The 14,371-nt window shown below is 35.4% G+C and overlaps 2 protein-coding genes across 3 annotated transcripts; both read right to left on the minus strand.

Moving 5' to 3' along the window:
* Nucleotides 1-307: 307 nt before the first annotated feature.
* LOC112168053 (protein trichome birefringence-like 41) lies at nucleotides 308-6,542 on the minus strand. 2 transcript variants are annotated; one of them, XM_024305167.2, is made up of 5 exons: nucleotides 6,122-6,526; nucleotides 5,745-5,916; nucleotides 5,456-5,637; nucleotides 1,107-1,265; nucleotides 308-946 (listed from the first exon to the last, which is right to left on the minus strand). In XM_024305167.2, exons 1-5 carry the CDS (start codon nucleotides 6,436-6,438, stop codon nucleotides 634-636), a joined length of 1,143 nt encoding a protein of 380 aa, XP_024160935.1. In that variant the 5' UTR covers nucleotides 6,439-6,526; the 3' UTR covers nucleotides 308-633. The 2 variants fall into 2 exon arrangements, with proteins under 2 accessions (XP_024160935.1, XP_040362859.1); XM_040506925.1 differs by lacking the exons at nucleotides 308-946; nucleotides 1,107-1,265 and adding exons at nucleotides 1,362-1,397; nucleotides 4,785-4,902 and having other exon boundaries at nucleotides 6,122-6,542.
* A 734-nt stretch (nucleotides 6,543-7,276) lies between these two features.
* On the minus strand, nucleotides 7,277-12,435 carry LOC112166450 (protein trichome birefringence-like 41). Its single transcript, XM_024303294.2, has 5 exons — nucleotides 12,106-12,435; nucleotides 8,808-8,979; nucleotides 8,179-8,354; nucleotides 7,952-8,110; nucleotides 7,277-7,823 (listed from the first exon to the last, which is right to left on the minus strand). Exons 1-5 carry the CDS (start codon nucleotides 12,387-12,389, stop codon nucleotides 7,529-7,531), a joined length of 1,086 nt encoding a protein of 361 aa, XP_024159062.1. The 5' UTR covers nucleotides 12,390-12,435; the 3' UTR covers nucleotides 7,277-7,528.
* Between the last annotated feature and the right edge of the window lie 1,936 nt (nucleotides 12,436-14,371).

Raw genomic sequence — 14,371 nt, forward strand, 5'->3', positions numbered from 1 at the left:
GCGGCGAGGCCAGAGGCCAGCCCGGACGAGAACAATTTGCAAAGTGGAGTACTTCCGGCTTTAGGGTTTCTCTAGAAGTCTTTTTATTATTATTAGATTACATATTCTATTTTCTTTTGTTGTTAGCCTTGCATTACAAAATAAGGTTTCTTAAAGTAATCAATAGCTCACAAAAAATAAGAGATGCAGAAACAAATGGTACATTATAAATTCAATTATTTTTAGATATCCATTTATGACAAACTTTTACTTACATTAACGAAGATCTACTATTGTTGATCAACATTGCTTCCATTTGTTCAAAAAAAAAAAAAATAACATTGCTTCCATTTCATTCATTTCATTAACGTTCTCTAACAAAGACAGTTTCCGCCTTCAGTTTCATATCCCTCACCATAATAATAGTTACTTATGGTGTCCTAATAATTCATTGTGATTAAACATCTATGTCATGGGCCATATTAAGATGCATTATTTTACACGGATGCTTACTCTTCCTTGATGCATACACTAATTGTTGTGTATGATGTCTGCATACCATTAAGTGACAGGATAAATGACATGGTAACAAGAATGTCTAAAGAATAATGTATCCCATGATCTGGATCCTTATTGTATTACCTAGGCACCTAGCTAGCTCCTTTGGTCAGTAGTCACAAGAGTAGCATATAATAGTTCATTCCAGGTATCAGGGACACCACTAAGGCACCAGTGACTACAATCATTTCCCGCTTTCCCACCGAAACCATATACAGATGGGTGCCCGTCTTTTCTCAACTGCGACAGTAACGTTATGTCCAGCAAAGTTGCTGGAGACGACATTTTGGCCAACACTTGGTTGACCACAGTTGTTGCTGGTGGTGAACCTCCGGGGTAAGTTGAACCACTTATAGGTTGAGTTTGTCCACTGCAAGTTGCCGAATCAGTGTCGTTCCATTCTTTTCCACTACTCCAACAATAACATGCATGTAAGAAAATAAAATAAAAATCACTTTCAAATTTACGGAGAACATCAACCAAGAAATAATGTGATAGGAAAAAAAAATAATTGAAAGAAAAACTTTAGTGCAATAACCAACAGGGTAAAAGAGATTATTAGGACGTACTTGTAATGTGATGGAGAAATGCCTTGAAAGAAAACTTTGGTAGTTTTAGCATCAACATTAGAGTCCACCCATTTGGACCAAGTAGTTAATCCCTCCCTAAAAGCTGCCAAGCGATCCATATCCTGGCGTATCTTACCTCCTGAGACAATGTAGTCCCATCTGATGAATCATGAGACAATATATTAATACAGATTCGGTCCTGAGATTTCAGTGCTGAGATTTCAGTGGTTGGGGAGATAAAAAAGAATTGGTGTTCTTGATACATTTATATCAAGATACACTATTGTAAGCCTGTTATTCATCATCAGAGTCAACAATATTTTATGGTAATCAGTCAGACACGATAAAACATATCGTACATGAATTAAGTCATTCATCACAGTGTACGTGAAAGTGTGAAACATATAAGGCAAAATTAACAAAATACCCCCTAGATTTGACAATAATAGTCAATTTACACTCCTACATGGGCGGATCCAAGTAGAAGCCTGGGCGGGCTGGAGCCCGTCCGAGATTTTTAGGTTTAAAAAAAAAATTAGATGTATACTTTAATTGATGTGGGTTTAAATGTTTAATTGACGTGGGTAAGTGGGTTTAATTGATTTCAAAACTTATCAAGGTCGATCAATGGGTCTTCTTTCTGCTGTGCAATTGTTGTGGGTTTAATTGATTTCAATACTTATCATTTTATCAATTGTTGTGCTATCTCAATATCTCGGCCTCATTCGAATGTCGAGTAATCAATTCAAGTTTATAGAGTTAACTTTGCAGATTGGACTTGAGTTTATTTGCTAACTATTTCGTCCTATCCATGGCTTTATATTCAGAACAAACTTTTGGGTTGAAAAAAAAAACTATATATATGATGTATATTTTTTATTTATATGTATGTTTGTTTAACGAAGCCACCCGAACTCTCAAATTATCGAAGTTAAACTCCTCTCTGGCTCTTCCATTCTCTTCGTCCATCACAAATTCTTATTCTTCTTCTTCGCAAAAATGCCTAAATTACGGACTAAATTCAATCTTTGAACACTTGAACTCTCAAGTTCTTATCTCCCCACTCTTGCATTCGCACACCTGTGCATTATTGTACTAAAAAAAAAAATTTAGGCTTCGCCCAAAGGGACACATAAATATGTAGCCTTCCCTATTTTCAAATCCTAGATCCGCCACTGCACTCCTAACTTACAATTGTGAGAATTAACCTCTTGAAGAAACCGCTGATTTGCACCCTCTCCAACAAATTCAACATTTTTCATCCAAATATGAGAGCTAATATGGTCTTTTTATATATTTTTATTGTAATTTTTAAAAATAATACAAATAAATGAAGAACAATCATTAGAGGGAGATTCATGCCCTTCCATCTATTTATTTATTTTTTTTCTTGTACAATTCTATCTACTTATTTACTCATTCATTCATGACCTTTTTTTTTTTGCAAAATTATGTTTACATTTTATTATTTCAGTAAGAAAATTAAGTGAAGAAATAAAAATTTAGCATTGAACCGAATTGATGAACTACTTTTTTTTTTGCACTTATAAAAGACAATCTTTATAAACTAAAAAAAAGTAGTTCATCAATTCGAATTAGTGCTAAACTTTTTATATCTCCAATTAATTTCTCTTATTGAAATAATAAAATGTAGGCATAATTTTGCGAAAAAGAAGAAGAAGAAGAAGTCATGAATAAATGAGTAAATAAGTAGATAGAATTGTACACGAAAAATAAATAAATAAGTAGATGGGAAGGCATGAATCTCTATCTAAAGAATTTTTTTTCATTTATTTTTAGGGTGGTGCTATTTGCACACCCATTTTCTCTATTCACACACCCTTTCTATTTTTCCATTACTTTAATACAATTTTTTTTTTACAAATTACCCTAACTACCCTCTCTTGTAATTATGTTTCTTTTTCTTTTTTCTTTTTTCTATTTGGCAAGTCAATCATGAATTAAACATCATTATATAATAAACCAATTTTTCTCGTGAATGTCATTGCTGATTAGAAGAGAAAAAAAAAAGGATTAATTTCAGTTTACCCCCCTGAAGTTTGCGGGTGTCATCATTTCACCTCCTCTACTTTCAATTTTGAATTTTTACCCCCTAAACTTTCCAATTTCAATCAGCCGTGTCCAATTTCTACTATTCCGTCCAAATTGGACGTTAAGTTTGACTTTTGAGGGCTAAAATGGTCATTTCAACATAAAAAAATTAAAAAATTAATTTTTTTTTCTTTCTGTTTTTTAGTTTTTTTTTCTTCAACCTATACGCCACAAGTTATAATAGGTTTATAAAAACAAAAAAAATACTTTAGGTGGTTGAAAGTCGCTCGCTGGTCTACGATATTTGTGATATATATCTGATAAAGTGAAGAATTTTAGGATATATCCCCAATAAAGTAAAGAAATATTTGTAAAAAATAATTTTACACTTTATCTGTAAATAAATATCTGTATATCCCCAATAAAGTGAAGAAATAGCTATGTAAAATCATTTTTAGTCTACGATATTTGTGATATATCTCCAATAAATTGAAGAATTTTATGATATATCCCCAATAAAGTGAAGAAATATCTGTAAAAAATGATTTTACACTTTATCTGTAAATATCTATATATCCCCAATAAAGTGAAGAAATATTTGTGTAAAATCATTTTTTACAGATATTTATTTACAGATAAAGTGTAAAATTATTTTTTTACAAATATTTCTTCACTTTATTGGGGATATATCCTAAATTCTTCACTTTATCGGAGATATGTCACAGATATCGTAGACCAGCGAGCGGCTTTCAACTACCTAGAGTATTTTTTTGTTTTTATAAACCTATTATAACTTGTGGTGTATAGGTTGAAGACAAAATAATATAAAATAAATAAATAAATAAATAAATATAACAAAGAAACAGAACAAAAAAATAAAAATAAAAAACTAAAAAACAGAATTTTTTTTTAATTTTTTTATTTTATTATTATTTTTATTTTTTTAAATTTTTTTATGTTGAAATGACCATTTTAGCCCTCAAAAGTCAAACTTATCGTCCAATTTTGACGGAATTGTAGAAATTGGACATGACTGATTGAAATTGGAAAGTTTAGGGGGTAAAAATTCAAAATTAAAAGTAGAGGGGGTGAAATGATGACACCCCTAAACCTCAGGGGGGTAAACTGAAATTAATAAAAAAAAAAATGATGGGCAGGACGAAGTGCAATTTGTCAAAAGTTCTGCAATTAGTGTGGCAAAGTTTAGGGCTCAGATGAAAAACACGATGTAACTGAGTTTGGGGATTTAGGTATGTCATCATATCTGCTATAGAAAACTGAAGAAAGATATAAGCATATCACATAAACTAAATGAGATCGAAAACCTCTCATATCTGATTAAGTAATGTTGATTCAAGATACCATTCCCAGTGACATAAAGCATTTTGTAGAGTGATGATATGACAAAAGTCAAAACGAAATCAAAGCGTCAATAATTTCAAAATTATCAATCAACTCAAGTCAAAATTAAACCATAATTAGCAAGCAAGCCATACCAAAATAAAGCTAAGATGAACATAATGCACAAATTTAAAGCTCCTAATCCATCAAATTACTGAGAAATTGATCTTTTTAGCGGAGAGCGATGGATTGAAATACACTAAATAATTTCAGTTAGAATCTTACCAGGAATGATAGATTCAAAGGGGCTCGAATAATCACTAAATTCATATTTTTCTTCCATGTCTCAATTGCAAATCCGATGTAAATTCTTTTTCCAAAGATGGGTCTAAAGTGGCTTATTCTGCCATAATTAAACTTTAAAGCATCACGTTAGAGAGATAGAATGACTATATATGCTAGAGAAATTTTGGATGGAAAAGAAAAAAGAAATTCGTAAAGAGTTTTGAAGTTCTCTGTGTCTGCAGAAAAATAAGGATTTAGGATTTGAGGATGATTGACTTGTCATATAGAAAAAAAAAAAAAAACAAACAAACAAAATTGCAAGGGAGGGTAGTTAGGGTAATTTGTAAAAAAAAAATTTTTAAGTAATAGATAAATAGAGGGGGTGTGTGAATAGAGAAAATGTGTGTGCGAATAGCACCACCATATTTTTATTGTTAAAAGAAATAAATATAAAATGACCATGTTACCCCTCATATTTGAATGAAAATGTTGAATTTGACAAATGGAGTGCAAAACGGCAGTTTTCGCCAAGTTCATGGTGTTAATTTTTACAATTGCAAGTTAGGGGTATAAATGAACAATTATCGCCAAATTTAGAGATTATTTTGGCAATTATGCCAACATATAATGCACGAGATATTCTCTTGCCAAATATCATTTCGGGGTCTTACGGTTGTTTGCTTCCTTTATGGAGCCACCAATGCCAAGTATTGAAGATAAGCATGTCGTATCCTTTCCATGCATTTCCGTTTTCAATGGAGTCAAGCTTTAGAACCATGCTGCCGCCTGTCCTTGTTTTCACTAGATCCACCAGAAATGCATTGCGAGACATCATAATAGAAACTTCAAATTCCTGCAGATGATTCAGTTCCAGTGGTTAAAGGAGAGTTGAAGTGTATATATAGATATATTATATATTATATCATCAGTTTTGATTGATTATCAGATTGAAAAACTCACAGGTAAAGAAAAGGTAGAGAGGTCTCCTTTCCTAGTTAAGGTGTAGTTTGTTTTGGGCACTGCAGAATGCAGCATGCATGTTAGTGACTGCCATTGGTTGAGGATTAGAGAGTCCCCTACGAATAGTATCTTCTTCCCTTTCAGCCTCCTCAACATGTCCATACCATTGAATCTGCACCATTTTTATAATGCAAAAATGAAAATCTAATTGCAATGTTCTATGCCATTAGTTAAATCATTACCATTACAGTGGTTAGCAAGCTAAAGCGCGAATATAGAGTTGACCGAACTCCTAACTTATAATCCTAATTCATCTCTCTACGTTGAACTATAGAGAGACGGAGAAAGAGAATAATCCTTGGTATACACGCACTTACCTTGGCAAAGCACAAGTGTCTGGCTTCCATCTAAGTTTGAGATACTGACTGTCCGGCCTTCCATTTTTCCGACAGTCAAACTCTTTCTCAACAAAAGGGCAGCTGGAAAAAGTATCGTAGAGCGGATACGTATCATCATGAACCCAACTCCCTTCAAACAAGTTACTGCTTCCGCCTATTGACTGCGACTCATTCACCTGCTTCTTCTGCACTCTTCCACAGCAATACTTACCATCATGAAGAATTAGAAGAAGGCACAATGCTAGGAGAACAGCAATGCAAGCAAATAAGCCGAAGCCATGCAGCACCTTTCCCATATTTGCCCGAGAAATTAAAAACTGGGTCTGTTATAACCGACTATCTAGTTCCTTGGATTATATTGTGTGGTGGGAAAGCGATTAGAAAAGGTAGCATCAGATAGCTGGGGTGGAAGACTCCAACATTGTGTAAGGTCGGCCTGTGTTTTGTTAGGTAGCTCTTTGTTTGCATTCGTTTGTGATGGATCACCTAGCTTGGAGACAAAGTCACGCTTTAATTTCCTTAGCCACGGGAGGACACAATACTTGTCATTTTCTATTGGTGTAGCCTAGCTAGCTGTGGTGTGGACGCTTTCCAGGCCAGCTATCTCTGGCGTAAAGCATAGTTTCTCATCATTTTTATCCAACAAATTTTTTATTTTTAGTATCTTTTTTGTTTCTAAGAAATGACTTACAAGCCTAATATATGAAGAAATTGATTAGCTGGCCACTAATAAACAGTACATGATAGATAAGTTAGAAGAAATGATATGAAGAATAACATGTCGGCAGCAATATGTGAAACACAGTTTTGTACGCCTCTACTTTCTGCTCGACAATTACTTGGGCCTTAGTGATCTATGTTATGCAGAGAGTCCAAAGATTTTTGTACGACTTTACTTATAAGTAGTACACGCATTCCCCTCTCTATATCTATAGGATATCATTTTCGCATTGCACTTCAACATTCAATTTTTTTTTTTTAAATTTCATCGTCTAAGTAACAACATTTTAACCGAATTGTAGAATATTTAATATAACCCGACACTCGATTTTGATGCATAAATTCACATGTCTCGTTTGAATGATGAGATGAATAGGTTGAGGTTAAAGTCTTGCATCTTAGCTCACTTCCTTCTTTTACAACTGAAAAAGTTTTTATTAATTAGTGATGATACCCGTTCAAATTGGTTTACTCGGAAGAAAAAGAAAACCTTGAATCCATCCCAACTTTTTTGTTCCGAGCTAACTAGCTAGGTAATCTTAACAATGGGTCCTAAGAAGAATCTTGTAAAGGATCCTATCATTTTTAATCTTGTTGATTTTCTAAGAACTATTTCAACTGTGATCACCTATATTTCCTTCCATGGTGTACACTGAGTAATGTACTTCAAAGAAGAAAATTGTAAAGAATCTCGTTCCAAGTATCTGGGACTCCGCAAAGACACCAATGACTACAATCCATCCCTGTGCGGCCTCCCAACCCATAAATTGAAGGGTGGCCATCTTTACGAAGGAGGGAGAGGTTTGTTATGTCCAGCAATGTCACAGGCTTTGTGATTTTGCTTAAAGCATTCTTCAGCACACCCAGAGCTGGTGGCAACCCTCCTGGGTAGGTCGACCCCAACAAAGGCTCCTTCTGCCCCTCGCAAGTCCTTGCTTTTGGCTCACCCCAATCAGTCCCACTGAAATTAAGACAGCAGAGAAAATTAAGAGATCTTATCAACCGTAGTAAAATCGACCCAAACAGGTGCTTAAAGATCTAATTCTTATATGCTTATTATTAAAGATGATTATAGTAGAAGGATCTTACTTGTAATGGGAGGGTGAAATCCCTTGGAAGAAAACTTCAGTTTTTGCAGGATCAACGTTTGTATCCACCCATTGACCCCAAGTTGTGAGTGCCTTCTCAAAAGCAAGCATCCGATCCATGTCTTTCATAATCTTGCCTCCAACTTCAATGAAATCCCATCTACAAAATCATAGTATTTAGTTTTATTATCGTCTCCTGTATAAGTTAATACAAATTTAGATACTAACGGTTGCGAAGGTCCTCTGCGATTCCACCAGTGCCATGTGTTGAAGATGAGGGTGTCGATTCCCTTCCACAACTTGCCTCCCTCAATTGAATCAAGCTTCAAAACCCTACCAATGTTTTCTCTAACAGTATCTACTAGATACACATTGCGGTCTAGCATCACTTTGACTCCATAATCCTGCAGTATAATTTGAGATTTGATTATACACTAATCAATTTCATGTTCTAGCTATTGACCACAAAAATATAAAAGAAGAAGAGGACCACATGCATATGCATGTTTAATGCTCGGTGGATCATGACAAAAGAGAATAGGAAGATGAAATTTCATGTGAAATAGACTTAAAATTGGACCCCGGATAGGCCTAATCAATTATGTGTGGAAAATGACTTCCACATTGCTTTGCAAGTGGCCAATCAAGATGAAATGGAGGGCATTCATCTTAATGGATGATGCGACTTCAATTCAATTAAGTTGGGAATGAAGTAATTAAATTACTCAATTATCAATCTCATATGTTGTGTTGTCGTAGTTTTGATTTGTATCACCAGATATTTGTTATGCTCACAATACTATACGAATAAAGGAGAAAATAATGACTGAATGAGAAATGGGATGAGTTATGCATACCGTAAACTCGAAATTAGAAACATCTTCTTCTCTAGTGACATTGTATTTTGATGTTGGCACAGCTGAGTGAAGCAAGCACGTCAACGATTGCCATTGATTCCGGCTCAATGAATCTCCAACAAACATGAAGCTTTTCCCTCTAAATTTTTCTAAAAATGCTTTGCCGTCAAATCTGCACAAGCAAAGTTTTCAAAATGAATTTCGATTTGGATTTTCATAGAGTTCAAACTAACTACTCTAGAACATTCTTGAAAGAGCAAGTGACTTTCTCATTCTTGAAAGAGAAGATGACTTTGATAGGAAAAAATTGTCAAATAAAAATATTGAATCAGAAAAGGAGAAAAGAGTTTGCAACTCCTTCTATGAACATGATTAGGATGACAATTTGAAAAGAAGCTTATAAGTTAATGTTGAATCCATTAAGTTTAACAATAATTAAATAAAAAAAAGATTACAACTAATGTTTTATTTTTGTTTGTTTGTTAGGACTTCTAACCTAACTTCATTCTACTTCTATTTCAATTCTCCACTCTCTTTCACCATTTAGACTAACTTGAAGAGCTTAAGACAAAGCTCAGCCAATTAACTAAACCTTTGAAGTACTACTAGATTGAAGCTGAAAGTCATCTATTAATAGCAATAGATAGAGGAAGCTTGTTGTGAGATGACTGTGTACCAGACAATCAGAAAAGCTACAATACCATTAAGGTCAAGGGCCATCTAAAAAGTGACCATATTAAACAAGCCTACAGCGCAGAGCAAATTGGGCCAAAGAAAAAGGACCAAAACAGCAGGCAGCAGCATATATAGTAAAGTCAGGCAGAAAGAAAGCCAGCAGTCCCAAAACAATTATGGACCTAATGGTTGCTAGAGTCTGACGCCCACTTCCACTACTGTTGAACAGTCTGAGGGAAAGCAAATTTAAACCATCAATCCATCATCATCATCATTCATAATGGAGGGACCTCCATGACAACAACTTCAATTCCTTTATAAAGGTCAATGACAGTATTGCCAGGCTGGTTCACAACATACTCAAACAGTAACATAGATTTGCGGGTTTCTAGAATTCTAGGAGGAAGATGGCGGAATTATTGTGGATGTGAGACAAATGTTACCCTAATTAAACTTCTATAATCCGCGCTTAAACATTGTATCACATCTCACAATCACATCATGCATCTTTCATCCCTCTCTATTGTGTATAGGAACTTAGGAAGTAAAAGTCTACCCGCGGATATGGCTGATCTTCATGATAGGTGGTACGAATTCCTTATCTCTTGGAATTAGAACTCAGCTACCATACGTGTTGCACAATCGTTATAAAAATAAAAATAAAAGCAATGATTGATTACATACACTATAAAATGTGAACTATTGAAAGGTTGGATATTTTAACTCCATATTGGCTGGCTTAAAATAATCTTTACTTATTGCTTATATAATACGGTAATATCCTGCGTATAATTAAATGGTATAATTTCAATTGTTTTTGAATTACTCATGTAATGTTAGTTATTAACCTCACACTCTAAAACCCCTGACAAACCTCTCAAGTTTTTTTTTGAGAATAACAAACCTCTCAAGTTTGAAACTATAGGATTCCTAGAAAGTACAAACAATGCATCATCATAATGCACACAAAAAATACGTGTAGCTCCTCCCTCCCCCCAGGGAATCAAAAGTAGCTTGGCTATAGAGAGCAATGCCATTACTCACATGATAATATATGACAACCACCGCAGAGCCCCGTGATGAGCTTTATGGGTTTGACTAATTAATAGATTCTTTCGAGCATAACATGCTGTTTCTACTGTAGGTATCTAATGTCACGATCAATCATCACAATCACAGCTAAGCTCACAAACCAAAGATGTATCATCACCAACCAAAGGCTGCCAGCACCGACATTTTCCCATGCAGCCAAACATTATATCTCTCAGCAAAATGATTGCGGAAGATGCATTACTTTATTCTTTTGCACACAGAAAACATAGATCTGCAAAGCGCGCTAAGTTCACACAGGATGTCTCCAAATAATCCAGGAATGAATTATATAAAATTCATTTCGATCATGTGGTGAGACGACATAAGTCAAAGGGTCCATAGACCTAAACTAAGAGCAGGTCTACTTGTTGAGCTTGACCGGTTAAGACTTTTCTTGACTACGAAAGTGATTATTTTTGACATTTTATGAACAATGACCGACCAGCCAACCTCAATAGTGAAAATACAAGGCAAAAAAACAGTAAATAGTCTTGACCGGTCAAACTCAACGGGTGAACGTATTCTAAGGGATCCATTCTATAAGTCATCCCAAAAAAAAAGGGGGTCCATTCTATATTTCTATTCACCAAATTATAAAGACTCATTCGAGTGCACTATTTTTTGTTAGTAAAATGAGAGAACCAAAGAAACTATTCAACTTGTGAAGAATCCAAGTCATTGAAATCGCAATTAGGTAAAAATAGAACTTGATTGAATTTTGTTTTCCAAAACTTGATTGAAATCGCAAGGGGTGGATTAATATCTTATAGAAAGTTATGAATTCAAAGGTTATTAAGTTAATTAAATCTTCAAGTAAGTACATAATTTGTCTGATACCTTTTGGATAAAGAAATAATGTTAACTTTATTATTATTTTTTTTAATAAAAGATTGGCGCTGCTGCCCTCAACCCTTGATTAATGAAACTAACGAATACAAGGGAGGGGAGGACATTGAGCCTAAACCTCTGATTACAATAAGTATCTAATCTAGAGAACATCCCGAAATAATATCAGGAGTCTCTACATAATATATGTATTCTAACATGCACCAACAAACAAAAAGTGCTCTAGTGACTTTTTTTTGCATGACATAAATGAAATGATTATTTTAATTGATCTATGTTTCGTGTGCGTAACCATGAGATGATTATTTTAATTGGAAAAATGAAATTCGGATTCAAAATTAATTATAATATGAAAAGTTGGTTAGGAAAAGTTACGATATAATTACTTTACCAATTAATATTATTATATGATATGATAATAATGTAGTATTTTACCTCTGACTCTCTGCCTAACAGTTAAGTATCGTCAGTAATAAATGTCATTCATCAATTGGCTCAGCTACTCAAATTCATCTAAAAAAAAAAAAAAAAAGCTGGCCCAGTGAGCTTTTGATAAGAGTTTGTAAATTGTAATCATCATCATAGTCATTCACTTGTATCAACAATTTTCAGTCCATTTTTTCCATAATACAGTAGCAATAGAAAAACAATGTTGAAGAGGAAAGAGAGGAATGTAGGTACGTACCTCTGTAAGTCACAGTCATGGGGTTGCCATCTGTAGTTGGTGTAGTCCTGGTCAGCTCGGCCATTCTTCTCGCAACTGAACTCCCGCTCGATGAACGGACACGTGCTGGGATGGTAGAGTGGGTACGCCTCGTCCAAGACCCATCTCCCATTGAAGAAATCACAGGTACCACTCGTCTCACTGCGTCTTCTTGCACCATTTGCTTTCCGACCAGAAACAAGAACAAGAAGATGGAGGAGAGCTATGGCAGTGAAGCTAAGACTGGTACGAACCCAGGAACCCATTTATGAGTCCTTATCAGAGAAGCAAGAGAGAGAGGGAGAGAGTTTGATATGTTTTAGAGAGAGAATGAAAGAGTGTGATGGGAGTTTTATAGCGAGAGAAGTTGGGCGGGTAGCTAGACACCATCATATGTCCTTTTCGGTTAGTTTTCTCTTTTGGTTAAAACCTGGAGGATTTATTTTTAATTTGGTGTAGATAGGCACTGAGTTTTATTTCAGATTTATTTCCCTTTATATGTTGAGAATCAGATTTATACAGAGCAACACATTTACTAGTGATATTGACTGAATTACCGGCCGTAATTGGAAGACAATGAAGACAATATTAGACCACATTTATGGGGAATAAAAGTATTTGATATATGGGGTTGTCCATTTACCCTATTTTTAAGGATTTTTTTTCCACTTACTCCATTAAGTTTTTTTAATTCCCTCTTACCCAAAACACTCTAAGGAGGTCTTCCCTAACAAGTTTTTTGTTTTTGTTTTTTAATTTTTTTTTAATATCATTTTACCCTCACTCCTTTATTACTTAGAGAGAGAGTGAGAGAGAGAAAATAGAAGAGAGAGACACCATAGGAGACTTCGCCGGAGCAGATCACCGGCAGTCGGATTCCGGTCACCGGCTTCCGCCCATCGGAATTTGCTGGAAATCTCACCGGAAAGGTCTTTTTGAGCCCAATAAACATCTATTACCCCCTAATAGAGAGGTAATAGAGGTCTATTGCCCCCCAATAGACGTTTATCAGCCATGTATTGCCCCCCAATAGAATTTTCGGTCGCCGGAATGGGAACTAATCTTCATAAAATTAGACAAATAAAACTTCGATTAAAGAAAAAAATGAAGAGATTGTATCAATTCAAAACGTCTATTGCCCTCCAATAGACGCCTATTGCTCCCCAACAGACATTCAATTTTTTTTCCATTCCTTCTGCCCTATTACTTAAAAAAAAAAAAAAACTGATTTGGGCACCCAAGTCAAGAGCCCGACCAAGACCACTGGATCGAAGCACCTCTGGAGCTCGCCGCCGACTTCTCTCACCTCTCCGAACCTCCAGTCCTTGTCGGAGTTGCGAAGAGTCACGCTGCAAGTGAAGCAAGGGAGCGGGCGAGCGGCGTCGGATCTGGGGAACACGCCGGCGTGGAGCTGGTGAGTGGTAACGTTGGAATGGTCTGGAAGAATGAAGCAGCCTGAATTAGATTCGATTCGAGCTTATTGCAGCGAAAAAGTCGACGTGGAGCTGGTGGTTGAGATAGGAAGTTGAATCGAAGAAGATTGATGGAGGAAGTCGGCGAGCTCGTCGATGAATGAACCTCAATCAACATCTGCTGGATTTGCTTGGAGATTGGGAGTTGAATCGGAGAAGATCGATGGAGGAAGTTGGCGACGTCACCCCTGTCAGTCGGCGCCGGAAGTAGAAAGAGAGAGAGAGTGACAGTCGACGTCTGGGGAGAGAGAGAGTGAGTGGCAGTTCTTGTAATTCATTAATTGAGTTGAGGGTACAATGGTCATTTGCTGTTAAATTGTGTATGTGGGAATAAAAATCTGCTGCTGGGGTAAGTGAGATAATTTTTGTTCATTTTGGTGCTTTTGGTCAAGAACTCTTGATATATAATTCAATGAATCCCAAATAGTAAAAGTCTTTGGCACGTTGAATCCCAAATCTCACTATTTGTGTTGGGTAAATAGTATCCGATATTCATAATCAATATATCAAATCAAGGAAATACATATATAAATACATAATATAGTCAAAAATAGTATGAAAGATAAGAGAATTTGAGAGCCAAGCTTATGAGTACAAGTAGGGCTGCACATGGATTAGGTTGGATTGGTTTTGACTCTAAACCGTTTCTATACTAAAGTGAGCGGTTTAAGCATTTTGGACAATCGGTCATTAAAAAAAAAAGCTTAACCCGATCCAATCCAATCCAATTAAAGATGGTCTGGTTTGGTCGGTTAGACGGTTTTAACCTATATTAT

This window comes from Rosa chinensis, chromosome 5 (assembly GCF_002994745.2).
Source record: "Rosa chinensis cultivar Old Blush chromosome 5, RchiOBHm-V2, whole genome shotgun sequence".
NCBI lineage: Eukaryota > Viridiplantae > Streptophyta > Magnoliopsida > Rosales > Rosaceae > Rosa > Rosa chinensis.